This window comes from Notechis scutatus, chromosome 6 (genome assembly GCF_049901735.1).
Source record: "Notechis scutatus isolate UNSWTSFEM ecotype Mainland chromosome 6, rNotScu1.2, whole genome shotgun sequence".
NCBI lineage: Eukaryota > Metazoa > Chordata > Lepidosauria > Squamata > Elapidae > Notechis > Notechis scutatus.
This window is the reverse complement of record NC_142014.1, coordinates 77,177,513-77,195,032: the sequence shown is the minus strand read 5'-3', so window position 1 is coordinate 77,195,032 and position 17,520 is coordinate 77,177,513. Positions and strand designations below refer to the sequence as shown.

The 17,520-nt window shown below is 43.0% G+C and overlaps 1 protein-coding gene across 3 annotated transcripts; it reads left to right on the top strand.

Moving 5' to 3' along the window:
- The first annotated feature begins 9,214 nt into the window (after nt 1-9,214).
- Nucleotides 9,215-17,141, top strand: LOC113422836 (THAP domain-containing protein 7-like). Of its 3 annotated transcripts, none has more exons than XM_087968906.1 (6): nt 9,215-9,316; nt 11,092-11,248; nt 11,849-12,001; nt 13,499-13,615; nt 14,783-15,424; nt 15,479-17,141. In XM_087968906.1, exons 3-5 carry the CDS (start codon nt 11,907-11,909, stop codon nt 15,336-15,338), a joined length of 768 nt encoding a protein of 255 aa, XP_087825032.1. In that variant the 5' UTR covers nt 9,215-9,316; nt 11,092-11,248; nt 11,849-11,906; the 3' UTR covers nt 15,339-15,424; nt 15,479-17,141. The 3 variants fall into 3 exon arrangements, with proteins under 3 accessions (XP_087825032.1, XP_087825030.1, XP_087825031.1); XM_087968904.1 differs by having other exon boundaries at nt 9,237-9,316; nt 11,092-11,171; XM_087968905.1 differs by having other exon boundaries at nt 9,265-9,370; nt 11,092-11,171.
- The last annotated feature ends 379 nt before the right edge of the window (nt 17,142-17,520 follow it).

Sequence of the window (17,520 nt, the reverse complement as noted above, 5' to 3'; positions counted from 1 at the left end):
CTGTAATCAGTGAAAAGATCCTGCCGTAGAGGTATTCATGGAATCGTTTGACTCGTTATTGCGGCTAGCACTTCTCTGTCCAATTGGCTGTAATTTCTCTCTGCCTTTGATAGTGTTTTGGAGTAGAACGCTATCGGTGCTTCTCTCCCATCGGGTAAAGTGTGGCTGAGTATGGCCCCGATGCCGAACAGTGATGCATCGCAGGTTAATGTTAGTGGCAAGGTTTCGCTGTATTGGATCAGCACAGAGTCTGATGTGAGTAAGTCTTTGATTCCCTGGAATGCGGTTTCTTCTCGTTGCCCCCAGGTCCAGGTAGCTTTCTTATCCAGCAACCTGTGTAATGGTTCCGCCGTCGTTGCCTTCTGTGGCAAAAAGACATTGTAAAAGTTAATAAGTCCCAAGTTCCTTCTTTATCTATGAGGTACCCCAGGAATTCAACTTTATCTGTTGCTAGCTGGCACTTCTCTCTTTTCACTTTGTGTCCCGCCTCTTTAAATCTTTGTAAGACTTCCCTCAGGCAGCTTTCCAGTTGTTTTTTGTCCCTGGCCGATACCAGTACGTCGTCAAAATATGGTACCACCCTTTGATTCCCTGCAATAGGCGCTCCATCAAGCTTTGGAATACCCCTGGGGCCACGCTAACTCCAAATTGCAGTCTTTTGCATTTGAATGCCCCCCTGTGAGTCACAATTGTTTGTGCCTCTGCTGTTTCTGGGTCAACTGGCAATTGTTGGTACAGTTGTGCAAGGTCGAGCTTCGCAAAACCTTTTCCTCCCCCCAACGAATGTAAGAGGTGTTGTACCACCGGGACGGAGTATGCGCTTTGTTGTAGCGCGTGGTTGAGGGTGGCCTTATAGTCTCCGCAGATGTGCACGGACCCATCTGGCTTAATAGGAGTCACACTTGGGGTTTCCCACCTTGCATGGTCTATTGGTTCTAATACCCCCTGTGCGATGAGTTTATCCATTTGTTCATCGATTTTTGGTTTTAATGAAAAAGGGACTCACCTTGCCTTTAGCCTGATTGGGGCTATGCTAGGATTCAAATTAAATGAGATAGGGGACCCTCGGTACTTGTCTAGTTCTCCATCGAAAACGTCCTGGAATTCCCTCATCAGGTTCTCCTCCCAGTCCGTCTCGGTGATGCTATTGATCCCGGTCACTCCGATTCCCAGGGGTGCAAACCATTCGAGTCCCAGGAGACTGGGGCGACCCCGGTCTACTATCGTCAATGGAAGGATTGTCGTGTATTTTTTGAATTTGACTTGGAAATGTCTGAGTCCGACTACGGAAATCCTGTTCCCTTGGTAGTCTTTCAGTGTTAGTTTTTGTCTTTCTAATTCCTTTCTTTGCATATCTGGTATCAGGCTCTTTAGGGTGTTCCACAATATCATGGACAGATATGAACCAGAATCCACCTCCATCTCGTATGGCTGGCCCTCTATGGTGATTTGTACGTTCACCTTCCTTGCATCGGTTGTGCTCGAGTGGCCAATGATTATTGTCTGGTGTGTTTCTTCTTTTCTGTTGATCTCGTTGAAACGCTTATTTCTGTTTTCTCGGCTCCAATGGCTCCCTGTCTGTCTCTCTCTCATTCTTGGGGGGGGGGTGCTTCCTCTTCGTCTAGGGCTGTAGCTATTTCTGTTGCGGCAGACCCTAGCTATGTGTCCACGCCTTTCACAATGCCTGCAAAAACAGCACTCGGAACGTGGGTGGTCCCCTCTGCACCCGGCACCTGACGTGGCTGCAGCACTCTGATTCATGAACACTTTGGGGGGGGGGGGTGCCAGCTCCTACTGAGGGGGGATTTATACATCTTATATTACAGGATGGTCGTGAGGAGTAGAGGGTGGTAGTTAGAGTGCAGAGCGATCTAGGCAGTGGGACGCAGGATATACAGGAGAAGTATAATTGGCCATATTAGGAAATGAGGGATAAGTGGGAAACTAGAGTAGAGTGGTGCGCAGGAGTTAGCTGCAATTAAATGGGTGGGGTAATGCTATAAATCAGGGATCCCCAACCTTTTCGACGCCTGCTGCCCGGTTCCGGCGTCAGCTGGCGCCGCGCGCCGGTTCCGGCGTCAGCTGGGCGCCGCCATCTTTTTTGACGAAAAATCACTTCCGTGGCGTCACGGAAGTGATTTTTCGTCCAAAAAGCGGCGCCAGCGCTTCTGGTGAGCTTTTTCGGGTAGAAATGGCTTTCTACCGGAAAAGCTCACCGCAGCTGGCGCCGCCATCTTTTTGATGAAAATTGCTTTTTTACCAAAAAGATGGCGGCACCCAGCAACCAGCGCCCGGTAAGGCTTGTTCCGCGGCCGGTACCGGTCCGCGGACCGGCGGTTGGGGACCCCTGCTATAAATGACGCTGGAAGGCAAATTCTCCCAGCACTAACCTGGATTGGAATTCAAACCATTATCGCCGGATGGGATGTGTGTTACATGTACAAATAAAGGACTTCAAACCTCCATGTTTGTTGGTTTGTAACTCGGAACTACGAACATCCAAAAGAGCAGCTAACATTACCTTTGCAGCTGGAGCTAGGCCTTTTGGAGCAATCCGACGGCGATATTCTACCTGCCACTATTTCCAGCACTCCCAATAGAGTGGAAGCCTCACCAGGAAAAAATCCACAGGGGCCCAGGGTTGCCAGATCGCAGCTTGGCTCTTGCGGCCAAGCTCAAGTCAAAATACGGCCAAATTTGGCCAAATTATTTTCTCTCATGGCCAAATTTTCCAGCCAAATTTTTTTATGCAACATAACATGAAGAAATATTGTTTTTTTGTTTTTTTTAAACTGTTTTTAAATAATTAAATAATAAAAAGTAGTCTTTATTCGACAACGTGACGTGACGTCATGGGAATTTCTGCGTTTCTTTTCTCACATCCAGGCTAGGCAGCTCACTTCAAATAACCGCTACTACCGTTTGGAAAGCTCAGGGCCAAATGCAGCGATCCTGAGGAGGGGGGAGCTAGGGCATGAGGGTTTTTAGGGGGTTCCCCCCCGATTGAAAAAATATAATCACTAAACAAATAAAATGACACAAAAATAGCAATCATATATAGAATCCTTATGAAAACTGAATGCTCAATAACCATCTTTTCAAAGAGGAATTATCCCAATAATTACATGAAAACAAAGAGTACTTCTAATGTAGCAATGTGAAAAAAGAAAAAGGTAAACAAACAAACAAACTATAAGATCAAGTCTGTCAAGTATGATTGAAATAGGAGCAAAGTCATGAATGAAGTGCTCTAATATAGAATGTTCATGATATCCTCATCAATATCCTCAGGGTGATCTGGTTGACTGGCTTGGTTTCCGTACATGTTCTCTGATGTGAACAGCTGAAGCATGCGTTCTGTTGTGCTGAAATCCGTACAGCACTTTCCCTGAAATTGTAGATGTCTACGAATTCTGATGATGGTGTCCAACATTTCCGTCTGTAAGCGATTTCTAGCCTTCGTCTTCACATGTGTTACTGCAGAGAAAATGTGTTCTACAACGACGTTATTCATTGGTGTTGCAAGGCAGGATAGCACATACATTGCCAACTGTTCAAACGGCTGCTCACCCGCTTTGGACTTGTACTGCAACACCCCTGCCCAGAAGGTTGCTGTGTCACTTGGAATTCTTCCATCAAACACTGACTCCTCTGCCCAATGCACATGCAGAGTTCTCCGATACTGCTCCTCAATCACAGCTTCATTTGCACTTCGGAAATGAGGCGTTGGCAGATCTTGAAATGGAACCCTGGCGGTCTGGCTCAACACTTTATTCAGTGACAAGCTTCTTAGACCTTTGAAGACTTCCATTGATGCCGGAAGGCGCTTCTCGAGCTGACTGAGGGCTTCACTCAGGAGGCTTGCACAGCATGTCTTCATCTCCATTGCCTTGTTGAGTGCGTCAGGGGAATGATTTTGGCTATTCACGAAGGAACGAAGCTCACTCGTAAATTTGGCCCCATAATCAACTCTGTCCAGGTCAAGTGGTTTCCCTTCACTGTCGATGATACGACCTTTCAAACTTTTGTAGTGCACGAGCAATTCTTGCACCATCTCCTCTGGGTCAGCATCAGTTGCTTGAAAAAAAGAGTTGACCCGCTCAAATTTGGCAACGATGAGGGACACAAAGTGAAAGTATAAGGCGTTCACGGGATCTGACAACATCCCCAGGATCTCCCTGACCTTGTACTGGCAGGAGGCATTGGCAGTGGGGACGACTGCCGAAAAGTAAGCCTTCAGCTCTTCCCAGTTGATAAGAATGTTGTAGATGACTGCCCCTCACCAACCATTGCGTTGCAGACAGCTTCTGGAAAGGAAGAGGTGTTCTCTTTCGCTCATCTGGAGTATCCATCACTTTGAACAGATCTGAGAATGCTTCTCTCCAGAGGATACTCTTGCTGAACCACTTGGGAATTCCTGCTAGGAGATATCCCAGGTTTGATGGAAGCTTATCAAACGCCTTCTCGATACAAAGTGCAAGCAAATGACATATGCATCAGTTCAGCTGACAATGAGGCGATTGCTCACGAATTCGAGACCACACGGAGTTGTGCTCCCCAATCATCGCAGATGCACCATCAACCAGCTTCAGACCGAGTTCATCTAGTGTGTTCCTGAGTATTTCAAAGAGTTCTCTACCTGTAGCCCCAACAACGGGCTTTAGAGCAACAAATTCAGTCACAATATGTCACTTTGGTTGAAATACCTGATGACAATACACAGATGCTTGTCAATAGCGATGTCCGTTGATTCGTCGATGAGGATTGCAAATTTTTTGTTCTCAACATCATGCTGTTGAGTCTCCTTCAAAGCAGGGGAAATTACTTTAGAGATAAGTTTACTGCACTTAGTGCGATGAACTTAAAGGTTTGCAAGTTTGCTACCTTTCCCATTCTTCATAAATTCTGCCAGGTGATCAACAGTGGACGTTGCGCAGTGACACGCTATAGTCACAGCAAGCTCAATTTCTATGTGTTTGGTTATCTCAATATCCTTGTCTATTTTCGGTTTCTGAAAAAAGGGTAATGCTGCACAATGAGAACTAGCACTTACTCTTTCTGTATGCCCCTTCATTTTTTCGTGGTCCAAAAGGCAAGAAAGCTTTGGTGCGATTTGTGTCTTGCAAAGCTTGCACAATCCGTGCTCACTTCCATCACTAGATTTTGTGAGCCACAAGAACTTTTGTTCCCATGATTTATTATATTTTCTACCAGTGTCATATTTCCCTTTCCATTTTCCCATTGCTGCCATCTTCCGTAGATGTAGAGTTGTTCACTTGTTCGGGGTAAAATATGGTTTAGAGACTAGGCTAACGCTAACGTAAGGGTTCCGCTTGCTAATATACATGCGCTGTGCACATACACATTACACATAGCTGCCTTACCATGCATGCAGAGTACACGCACAATGCATTTAGCTAGCTTACATGTACCACAAGCGTATTCTCTCGGTCGCACATCCAGGATTTTCCGTGACACCGTGCGCCGGCTGGCAAGAAAACAATCTGAGATGTTTACATCCAGGTTAACATCCGCTTATATTATGCAGCGCTGTTCAGTCAGAAGGCTTCGGCCTGTGTATCGCGTCGTTTTTCAGAGGTTTTCAGACGATCTGACAGTCATTTTCATGCGAATATATTGTATTGAAAACCAGTATTCAGCCAAAATTTCGATTTCACGGCCAAGCAACTTTCATACGGCCAAATATATTTGGCCAGAGACATGATTTTTTTTCATGGCCAAACAGATTTCTATACGGCCAGATTTCTCGAATTTGGCTGGAAAAACGGCCAGATGGCAACCCTGCAGGGGCTGACAAACTCCAACCAAGCAACCAACTATCCAAGTGAACAAACTTCGATGTTCCCACTGCAACGATCTTGTAGGAACAGGAACAGGCGATGCCCTGCATATCTCCAGGATTACACATGTGCGTTCCAAGGAGGGGACGAGTGTTGTAAACAAGTCTTCAGCCAGGTCCGCAAAAGTAGCGGGAGGAAGCGTGACAGCTGATAGGCTGCCGCATCTGACAGTGCACTATAAAAGGAGCACTGTCAGACAGGATCAGCTGTCACTTGTTAGCCACAGTGTTAGCGCGGGGATTGATATTTAAAACCCTGTTAGCTTTGAAATAAAAGGGTTGTCCTGATTTCCTTGACTTGTCTCAGTTACTCCCACAATTTAACACTGAAGATTTGTCCGTTCTGAAATCAAGCTTTTTAAGTTGGATACTTCAACATCCAGCGTTGCATTTCTGGACTGAATAACCTTATTACAGATATCAACTGGAACTAATACTCTCTACCAGTGGTGGGAAGTGATTCAAACATTTTTACTACTGGTTCTGTGGGTGTAGCGTGGCTTGGTGGGCATGGCAGGCAAAGGATACTGCAAAATCTCCATTTCCTCCCCACCCCAATAACCTGCTTTCCAGTTCCATTCTCCTGTGTAGGGTAACAAAAGACACAGCCAATCAACTGAATGGGAGGCAGAGAATAGATGAGGGTGGGGCCAGTAAGAGGTGGTATTTGCCAGTTCTCTGAACTACTCAAAATTTCCACTACCGGTTCTCCAGAACTGGTCAGTAACTGGCTGAATACCACCTCTGCTCTGAACCATACAACAGGCATTATCACACAAATGAAGGATGTGACATAAGATAAAGCTTCATTAACCTCTGTTCTTCTTTTCGCACTCAGGTTCAACTCCCAAGAGGTTTTCTAATGCTAATTTGATGCCTGGCAGGTGGGCTACAAAGGGCTTTATACTTTCAACACAATTGTGTATGACCATCGTGTGTTAGACGTGCCGTGAAGCCAATACACTTCTGCAAGATTTCTCATCACTGGACTAGAACTAAACAAGTTGTAAACAGTTTGTCCAGTTCCAAAGTTAAGTTATGGCTTCAGGAATGCATTCTGCGGTATCATTTCCACACAAATTAAGTGTGTGACACCTACATGGTGAAAATAAAGCTGTTTCACATTGCTCAAGTATAGAGCATGAAGTACTGTGTATATCCTATATTTTTTTTCTTTTTAAAAAATTTGGTTTTGTAAAAAAAAGTTTTTAAATCTCCCTTTCATGAGCCCGCTTTGAGCTCCCTGGGCCCCAGAACAATGTACTAGCTGCACACACACCCTCCCCACGGGCCTGCATCCAGCAGTTTAGTAAACATGTCTAACAAGCAACAAATGGTATCTGCAGCAGTGGTGGGATTCAAAATTTTTTACTCCTGGTTCTGTGGCGTGTCTTGGTGGGCGTGGTGTAGTGGGTGTGGCTTGGGCATGGCAGGGGAAGGATACTGCAAAATCTCCATTCCCTCCCCACTCCTGGGAGAAGGTTACTGCAAAATCCCCATTCCGTCCCCACCCCACTAACCTATTTTCCAGCTCTGTTCTCCTGTGCAGGGCAACCAAAGAAGACCTAGCCAATCAGCTGGGACTTGGGTGGCAGGGAATAGATGTGGGCAGGGGCAGTCAAAGGTGGGATTTGCCAGTTTTCCAAACTACTTAACATTTCTGCTACCGGTTCCCCAGAACTGGTCAGAAGTGTCTGAATACTACCTCTGATCTGCAGTCATAGATTATCCACAGCTGGAGAAACAGTGCTGTTGGATCCATCTTCAGTATTTCTTTCAAAGATGCCACAGATCTCTCACGCTTATCATTTCCAGTAAAGTTATTATTAAATCCAATCAAAGCACTAAATGTATTTTTTACTATTGTAACTTTTCAAGCAGGGGTAGGATTCTACCAGTTCGGACCTATTCCCTAGAACCAGTTGTTAACATTCTAAGCAGTTCGGAGAACCGGTTGCTAGAAGAAATTACTGGCTTAATCCTGTAAGGAAGGCAGGAAGGAAACATTCTGGTGTTGCTTACAGAAACTGCCTCTCCGTTAACCCTTATTACATTCTTGGCAGGACTAGACTTCCTGTCTCAGGAACATCTCTGGAGTTTTCTTTGCCTCCTTTGCTGGTACTTTGCTTGTGTGGAGTGACCATTCAAAGTTACAATGGCATGGAAAAAAGTGACTTATGACCATTTTTCACACTTATGACTGTTGCAGCATCCCCACAGTCATGAGACGCCAGGCAAGGAGATGCGTCCCTCGATGTAAGTGATATTGAGTTGGCCACACCCAGCCAATAACATGACCACCGAGCCATGTCCACCCAGTCACATGACCACCAAGCCACGCCCACCACCTAAGCCATGCCCACAGAACCGGTTGTTAAAAAATTTGAATCCCACCCCAGCTTTCAAGATACAATCCTTATCAAAATGGCTTAAAAGTAATGTCTATAATACTATCCACCTACCTACCTATCACTTTTTAAAGTTAGCAAGAAATATAGATGGTTCTCTATGTAACCAAAGTTAACATCTTGTTCAAAATAAAAAAATAAAGCACTATTAAGTACAAAAAGCTACTTTGGAGGTTTTAATAACATTTTATTGCTTTTATAATAATAGAAAAAAGACAAAATCTATACAAGCCAATCTGCTTATAGGCAGCAAGTGTAATCAGATCTTCAAACCATTGATTAAATGGGGCCATACATTTATCTTTCCAATGTTACCTATAAATTCTTTAAAAAATGCTTCCTTAAAAGAGAATGTGATACTGTTGATTATTTGATTTATATTTTTTGTTTCCCTCGAATTATCTATCCAACACACTTTAAAACACTGATCTCCAAACTTGGCGACTTGTGGACTTCAATTCCCAGAATTCCCCAGCCAGCCAGCATGGCTGTTTGAGGAATTCTGGGAGTTGAAGTCCACAAGTGTCAAAGTTGCCAAGTTTGGAGACCTGCTTTAAAAAAAACAAAAAGGCCTTTGCACAGCACCGGGAGGCTTTTAATTGGTCCTGGTTTTTGAGTAATAAAAAGGAGGCTGGCATTGATTGGCGGAAGGCAACAGATGAAGAAGAGGATTGGTTAGAAGGGAGGGCGGTTACTGAACGATAGGTGGTACCTGTCTATAGAGATAGGAAGAAAAAGAGAGCAGCACTTCCCAAACGAAGATGCACACCAACCACGCTATTTTTCCCTTCCAGGAACTATCAGGCAAACCAAAGAAGAACAGAAGCTGCACTAAGCGTTAAAAGATCTTTATGGGCGACCATTCCGTGTACAAAAAAAAGAACTCGGGGGAAAATAGCCTGGGGCACCTCTGAAGTTTCATATCTCTCTATGCTGAACTCGGGGCGCGGAGGAGGGGCTTAGTTTCTCGCGAGAAGACCGGCGATTCTCTCTTCCGCTTCAGCTTTTAAGCCGCGGCGGCGGCGTCTCGAGCAATGGGAGTGGGGAGGTGAGGCGACCCACCGGAAAAAAGAAATGGGGGGGAAAGGGATGGCGCGCGGAGGTGCGTGACGCCCTTCTGCAGCTGTTCTTGCGCGTGCTTGCCAACCTCCCCCCCCCTTCCCCAAGACTCCGGCCCTGTGGTGCCGGCTGCTCTTCCCCCCCTCTAGTAGGGCGGCTGGGGGGGTGAGTGGAGAGGGGGAGGGGGGCGAGAAAAGAGCGGGCTGCTGTAGCCACGCCCCATTTATGCTCCATGCTCCCCATTTCCCTCATACTTTTTTTGGGGGGGCATGTTTTATTTGTAGTTTTTTTGTGGATAATGACTGGATTAATATATTTTTTTCACACAATGCTCACAGTAATAATACAACGACATCTTCAGAGTTTTTATCTTTTTTTTTTAAGTTTTATTGGATTTTTATTTTTAAATAAATATACATCAGTATCAATACGTGGACAGTGTGGCCTCTGGGTATAATTCATTTTGATACAAACAGCAATAATAATAATAGTTATTACATTAATCAAACATATAATCCTAGTATTGATACATACATGATTCTTTTGGTGTAGTTAGTCAATATTTCAATGTTCCGTTTTAATGCCAATGATATTATTTAAGCATACATAGTAATACCATCTTTCAACCTCCAATCTTTCCATCTAATTATCACTTATGTTCTATTATATAAAAATTATATCTGCTAATATTCCCCCTATTTCTTATTACTACCTCTATTCTAGCTCCTAGTCAGATCACCATGACTAATCCTAGTATTAATATACATGTTTATATTAAGACATAGTCCTTCATCATTTGGTAGTTCAAAGTCACAATAGACCATTCAATTACTAGTTGTCCTATTATTTAAACATACCTGATAATATCAACTTTCAGCCTCCAGTCTTTTCAATCTTGCCTATTCAAAGCAGAGTTTAATAAAATGCAAAGCCAGTCTTGGAACTGCAGCATCAGCGGTATTTAAAATGACAGTTAATATGAAGGTCCAAATAACCTTGAAGTATCTTGCCAACATGACTTGGTTGTTAGCAAGGAGAATTCTTCCTCCTAAATTTTAGGCTTCCTTAAATCTGAATTGCATGGAAGTTCATTTTTAAAAATTAATGCTAATGCACGTTGTCACACCCAGGGATGATTTTCTTATATTAATCTGACATTGCGTACAGTACATTACCAAGCCTCGGAAAAAAAAATAGTTCTACTCTTTTATTTTTATTGAAAACATCCCAAAATTTACAAAATGTATAAAAGCACAGTATATGTCAAAATATTCAGCTTCTTCAGAGTCTTAGTTTCATAATCAGGTTGAAAAGATAGAAGTCAAAGTTTGCACAACTTGCTGGTGTATTTTGCAAAGCTAGAGTAATGGATGAACAATATTTCCGGCAGCTAATTAATACAGTGATTTCAGTATCCTTCCATTGATTAAAATGTAGCTTTAAACCAGGGGCATCAAATTGGCAGCCCGTAGGCCAGATGGTCACATGCAGGCTATTTGCAGGCCATGCCTACCCCAGCTCCACAAAGGGGAAAAACATCATGTAATGCAACATGACACGGCGAGTTTGACACCCATGCTCTAAACCATTCTGTAAACTAAATCTAGTTCTGCTTTCAACAGTTGTTGGTAGAGAATATTGAAACTTTAACCGAGTCCTGGAGTCTTCTGGGTACCTGTTATCTCTTAAGAAAAAAACGTATGACTTGATCCTCAAAATAGTGGGAGTTACATGCTATGGTGTTTTTTTTTTTCCCTCTTGCAGATGCCCCGTCACTGCTCTGCTACTGGCTGTTGCACTCGTGATATACCTGAAACACGCAACCGAGGCATTTCTTTCCATCGGTGAGAAATGGTTTTTATTCTTTGCCTTTGCAGACTCCTATTCCCATGTGAAGCTGAAAGTTGGTAGGATAAAGAATGTAAGTGTGAAGACATAAAACATTTCTATGCATGTTTTAGAGTTGCTATGAACAGAAAGAGGGGGCAGGAAGGAATTGAAAGAGCAGTGCAGCAGTTTGGAACCGAAAGTACATTCCATTTTTATCTTGCAAAGATTATAACTAAGCGACTGGTGCAAATCTCTAATTGGAGAACATGATCGATGACTCTTGGCTATGAACGTGTTTCCTTGGAGAATATGAATTATGATACATTCAGAGGGGTGGCTGAAAACCAGGGTCAAGGGTGATAGTGAAATTACATGTCTCAGAATCGGCTACATATAGGTCATACCGACATGTTAGCTCCTAATAAATCCTTTGACGTTTTTGAAGCTTGGCTTATGATTTAATTAGGGCAACTGCTGGAATCCTGATAGTAAGAACATACACTGTGTGCCCTGCTGGATCAGACCCCAGGCCCACCAACTATACAAGAAAACCACTAGTCTCTCAGAAGATGGCCTTCAGAGGTAGCCACACTGCCATCAAAGCTATTTTACTTGAGCGTGGGAGAAAGATATGCATAATCTTGCATGTGACCTCTGATCTCCAATTAATTAATCACTTAATATCTCACAGATTGCCAAAGGACAATCCACGGAGAACTACATGGTTGGAGAATTGTCAGCGGAAGGACATGAGTGGGCAGGGTCTCTGGGACCCTGCCTCTAAATATGTTTATTTTTGCTCCAAGCACTTTGAGAAGAATTGCTTTGAACTAGTGGGCACCAGGTAGGTAATTCCAACATTTGAAAAACATGAAAGAGCATGCAAAGTAGACAGTTTGCAACGTAGACAATATCAATATAGATGATATCCTTCCCGTGGAGAGGAATGGTTCTTCCAGTATACCTGTTCCATCTGACTTTCATTCATTTTTAAAACACTATGAATATGGGAAACGATTCACTCACAACCCTTTTTTTAAAAAAAAACAAAAAGTCTGGAAGGTATAGCTCAGTGCTTTCTCTAGAAATGCTTCCCTCCCTTACTGCCTGGAGAAAAGACAGGGTGGGAGATGTTCTGAGTTTTAATCTCATCAACTTTCTGACAAATTTGTGAAAACAGGCACAGCAGGATATTACCATTCTAAAGGTCTATGCACCCACCCAAAGGATTACCTTGAGCTGCATTTTAAAGCTGAAAAGTTAACAGTCTCGTTCAAGTTCAGCCTCTGGTGATTTTTGTAGGTATGTCAGTGTAATTTTCTTGGCAGCAGTTTGACAGTAGCAATAGCACTTACTAGATCAGGGGTGTCAAACTGGATTTCTTCAAAGGCCAGATCAGCATTGTAGTTCTCTGTGGCCCGGGGGGACAGAAGAGGCAGAGGGGATGGCTGCCTCCTGCAGTATTCTACCAGCCAAAATGGGGCATGGCGGTCCACGTGCAGCCCCCCTGCGCCTTGCTTTCATTCTCCATGGCATTCAGCACTCTGCTGGTCGAAAACGGGCCGCACTCGGTCCCGTTTTTGACCATTTTTTTTGGCCCGTTTTCAGGACAGTTTTGGGCGCATGGCCTGTTTCAGGCAGTTTGGGGGCACTGTTTTTGGCCTATTTTGGGACCTGTTTCCGTCCTGTTCTGGGGTGGTTTTCAGGCCCATTTTTGACCCATTTTTGGGTGCGTGGGCCCGTTTTTGACTCATTTTCTGGCCACTTCATTGTTTTGGGCCTGTTTTTAGGTGGTTTGGGGGCCCATTTTTGGGTGCACGGCCCTATTTTTGGACTGTTTTCTGGGCCATTTTCGGCTGGTTTTTGAGCCGGTTTTCAGGCCCATTTTCAGGTGGTTTCTGACCCGTTTTCAGGTGGTTTGGGAGGCTGTTTTGGGGCCATTTTCAGGGTTGTTTTTGAGCCTTTTTTTGGCCAGCAGAGTGCTGCCCGCGGGCTAGATCTGGCCCACGGGCCTTGAGTTTGACACCCCTGTACTAGATAGTATTCCCAAACAGATCATATTGATTATAACTTAACTTGACATTATTTCATTGTAAGACTTCTGGGTTGTAGATATCAAACAGAATTAGGAAAGGGCTATATATAGGTGGACAAAATTAATTATTTTATTTAATACGTCTGTACATAAAAAAACTGGACAAATAATACTCAAAATAGAATGTAACTAGCTAATTCCAAAGCCCTCAGAAGATCTGCTTTCTCCTCCAGCGATCCACAGTCCAGATCCCAGGCTTTCTGAGCCAGTAACTACTTTGATATGTGGGGTTTGTTTCCTTTGTAGCGGCTATCATCGCCTCAAGGAAGGGGCTGTTCCTACGATATTTGAGCCTCAAGCAAAGCCACGCCGGAAGTCTAAATTAAACAGTTCCAAACTTGCAAAGTATCAACAGAAGCAGAGGTGAGTCCCACTCTTCTGACCTCATGTTCTCTGTAACCCTGTGCATATTTTATTTAGAAGTAGGTCACAGTACATTCAGTGATGCTTACTTCTTAATAGAGTAAAAAACATAATCTATAGATTAATATCATTAGTAAGTTTAAAATGAATTTTGTATATAACAGAATGGAATTGTGGAATCTGAGATTGGAACCAGAGAGAAAACTATGGGTTAAGTTAAGAATATTAAAAATGTGAAAAACATCAGTCCTGGAATGTAATTTAGTGGCTTAATTGAATCACCTTTTTCTTCTTTTTGCTATATGTATCCCCATCTTCTTATGGTAGAATATAATAGAATTATTTATTGGCCAAGTGTGATTGGACACACAAGGAATTTGTCTTGGTGCAAATGCTCTCAGTGTACATAAGAGAAAAGACACATTCGTCAAGAGTCAAGAATCATCAGGTACAACACTTAATGATAGTCATAGGGTACAATAAGCAATCAAATCATACTAGAAAACAGTCAATGAAAATCGTTAGGATACAAGCAACAAGGTTACAGTCATACAGTCACAAGTGGGAGGGGATGGGTGATAAGGAGTGATAAGATTAATAGTAGTGCAGGCTTAGTAAATTGTTGGACAAGGTTGAGGAAATTATTTGTTTCTATTCTATCTTCTATCTTCTTTTTAGGCATGCAGGCCCATTTTCTGGGCTGTATTTGGGTGGTTTTCAGCTCATTTTTGGGTGTGCAGCCCTGTTTTTGGCCCGTTTTGTAGTGGTTTTCAGGCCCGTTTTGGGGTGCATGACCCTGTTTTCAGGCCCGTTTTTGGACCTGGTTTCGGGTGGGTTTTGGCCCATTTTTGGGTGTGCAGCCCTGTTTTTGGTCCGATTTCTGGTTTTCTGGCTGGGGCGGTTTTTGATCCATTTTTGGGCACACGGCTCCATTTTCAGGCCTATTTTGGGGTGGTTTTTTACCCGTTTTCAGCCCGTTTTGGGCGCCAAGCTTTACTTCACAACCTTCACTCCATGTTATCTCCTTCTAGCCTATGGGCAGAATATATTCTACATGGGCAACCTGCATCTGCAATCATGTTTTCCTCTGCTGGTTACTGTGTGTCACACCTTATGTTAGGTAGCTGTTACTCCTCACCTGACCTCGATTCTGTCCCTTTTTCACAGCCGTGGCTGCTATCCTGCCGAGGAGACCACTACGCTTTGTATGGATGTCTCTTGCTTCCCCATGCAAGAGCTGCCAAGTCCTGGGGCTGCTCCCACTACTGGTGAGCTTCGAAGCCAGCCCAATCTCCCAGGGTCAGAACCAGAGAATTTGGCCACTCTGTCAGACGTACCCCTGGAACGATCACCAGCTGCCACTGGTCAAGAAGAGGCCTCTCAATCTCCGGCTCTCCCAGAACCCGTAGGGGATCCATCTCAACCCGTTCCTCTCTCCCTCTACATGCTGCGACTCCCACCCCCGGCTGGTGCCTACATCCAGAATGAGCACAGCTACCAGGTGGGTAGCGCCTTGCTCTGGAAGAGGCGGGCTGAGGCAGCGCTTGATGCTCTAGGAAAAGCACAGCGGCAACTGCAGGCTTGCCGCCGTCGCGAACAGAGACTCCGCCTGCGCATCTGCGAGTTGCAGCGTGAACGGCGGCCACACAGTGCCGAGACCCACCGGCGGTTTAAGGAACACCTGCAGGTCTTTGAATTGCAGCTCCGGAATGACACTGAGTGACTTGAATCAGCCCAGGCTTGCCTCGTTTTGTGTGGTGGTGAAGGCAGCGTTGCACACTTGGGCCGTCGTTATTTTCCATCTCCAAGGTGCGTGGTAGCAAAACTTGGGGCGCAACCTTGTCGTTATTTCCCATCTCCAAGGTGCGTGGTAGCAAAACTTGGGGCTCTACGAACTTGGAGGCCGCTTCGTGCAACCCTGTTTTCCTTTCACCATTCCTGTTTATATCTGTAAATGAATATTTCTGATTGCCGGAGGACAGATTCAGGAAAGACATTTATTTTGATGATTTCGTTACGGTGCTGCCCTCGAGGGTCATAATATTTCTTTTTTAAAAGCTGCTTGATATATTGAATTTAGAGCTTGTCATGGTTGCCCAACTGAAGAAAAATCTTTTTGATGCTTTAAGTTATAAGGCTGTATGATAAAGATATTATCACAAAAAAAAACTTCTTCCTAGCATATTCCCACAGGTGCAGGGTCCGCTTATGGTCACACACAAAAAACTCCCCATCAGAACTCAACAAAATCAATATATTTGCATGTATCATATTGCCAGACAAATACAGTAATGGTTTAAATCTGAATTACATAAAGAGAAAAAGTGGCTCTTTATTTTTGGACCTCTGAAAGATAATTTTGTACAAAACATTTTAGCTGTTTGGGTATGTAAGGCCACAAATTTAGACATGGCTTGAAGCAAAAGCTAATTGCTGGAGCTGAGAGAATGTAAATATGAAATTTCAGGAGACTACTTTAATACTGAAATAATGAAGAGAAAGTTTTGGTTCACAAAATTATGTCAACCCTGTATGTTTTGAGTAAGAACTTTTCTAGATGTGTGCTCCTCACATAATACTTTTCAGAATATTTTACTCACTATACAAGATGTTTTGGATTCTCATTCTGTTTTGTAATTAGGAAACTACTTGTGTGCAAGAATCTCTTGCTGGATCAAGGGACTGAAGTAAAATCATTTTAATATAATTTTATTAAGAAATGTGATTACAATTGTAATAAGTAAAATTTCTGTGGCTTAACGTACAGTTAGTCCTCAAGTTACAACCACAATGGAGTTGCTAAGGGAAACCTTTGTAAAATGAGTTTGTTCCCATTGTACGACTTCTCTTGCCACAGTTGTTAAGTGAATCATTGCGTTTGTTAAATTTAGTAACATGGTTGTTAAGTGAATCTGGATTACCCATTGACTTTGCTTGTCAGAAGGTCACAAAAGGAGATCATATGACCTCAGGACATAGCAACCGTCATAAATATTAAATAGTTGCCAATTTTGGAATTTTGATCATGTGACCAAGGGGATGTTGCGGCATAAGTGTCACACTTTTATGTGTCACATTTTTGTGTTATGACACAAAAAGTGTCATAAATCACTTTTTTCAGTGCCGCTGTAACTTAAGGACTACCTGTTCTGAGATCAGCCAAGGTTCTGCTGTCTCAAGAGAGCCATCAATATTCTGTCAAATCTATAGGAGATGTTTCTGAATGTGGCCTCATAAATAAATGCCTCTCTTTGATTGCAATTTACTTTTTAAAAGCAACAGCTAAGCCATTTTTCATATGAATGGAAAATTGGACCTGTAGAATTCTACTCAGTTATATAATTATAATATTCTTGTTGAAGAATGTATACCATAGGAAAATTGTGGGGATTTATAATTTGTAGATTTCAATGTACTAATATTTAATACCATAAAACAAACTGAACATTGGAGTATCTTCATTTTAGCTAATATGCATCAATTTTCTTTTGTGAAAGTTTTATTTTGCATAAAGATCCTCAAACGAGTGATAATAGTAGAGATTATTTTCAATTAAGAGAATCTTAACAGAATTTTTGACATGATCTCTCCCATAATTTTGAAATTACCTAATCTTTTTAAACCTGTGCAAAAAGAAGTTTGTAGCCTCGTGGATACTGAATTTACTTCAAATTATTATAAATGACAAGGGAGTATAGCAGTATAGCTATATGTAGAAAATCATAAACTATAAACCGTGCTTATCACTGCTGTAGAAAGTGACCTCGTCAACCAGAGGAAATGCTGTGCTTGGCAAATACCAGAACACTGAAGCAAAGACAAGGTCTTATAATCCATAAGTCAGTTAGGGTAGTAAATGTTCTCTACATAAAAAAAGTTTCCAGGAAAAAAAGCAAAATTAAATA

Excerpts from the sequence above, each read along its gene's own strand:
- LOC113422836 (XM_087968904.1), top strand. The coding sequence starts at position 11,092 with ATGCCCCGTCACTGCTCTGCTACTGGCTGTTGCACTCGTGATATACCT. Across the intron at positions 11,172-11,848 it reads CGAGGCATTTCTTTCCATCG|ATTGCCAAAGGACAATCCAC; the intron begins GTGAGAAATGGT and ends AATATCTCACAG. Across the intron at positions 13,616-14,782 it reads AAGTATCAACAGAAGCAGAG|CCGTGGCTGCTATCCTGCCG; the intron begins GTGAGTCCCACT and ends CCTTTTTCACAG.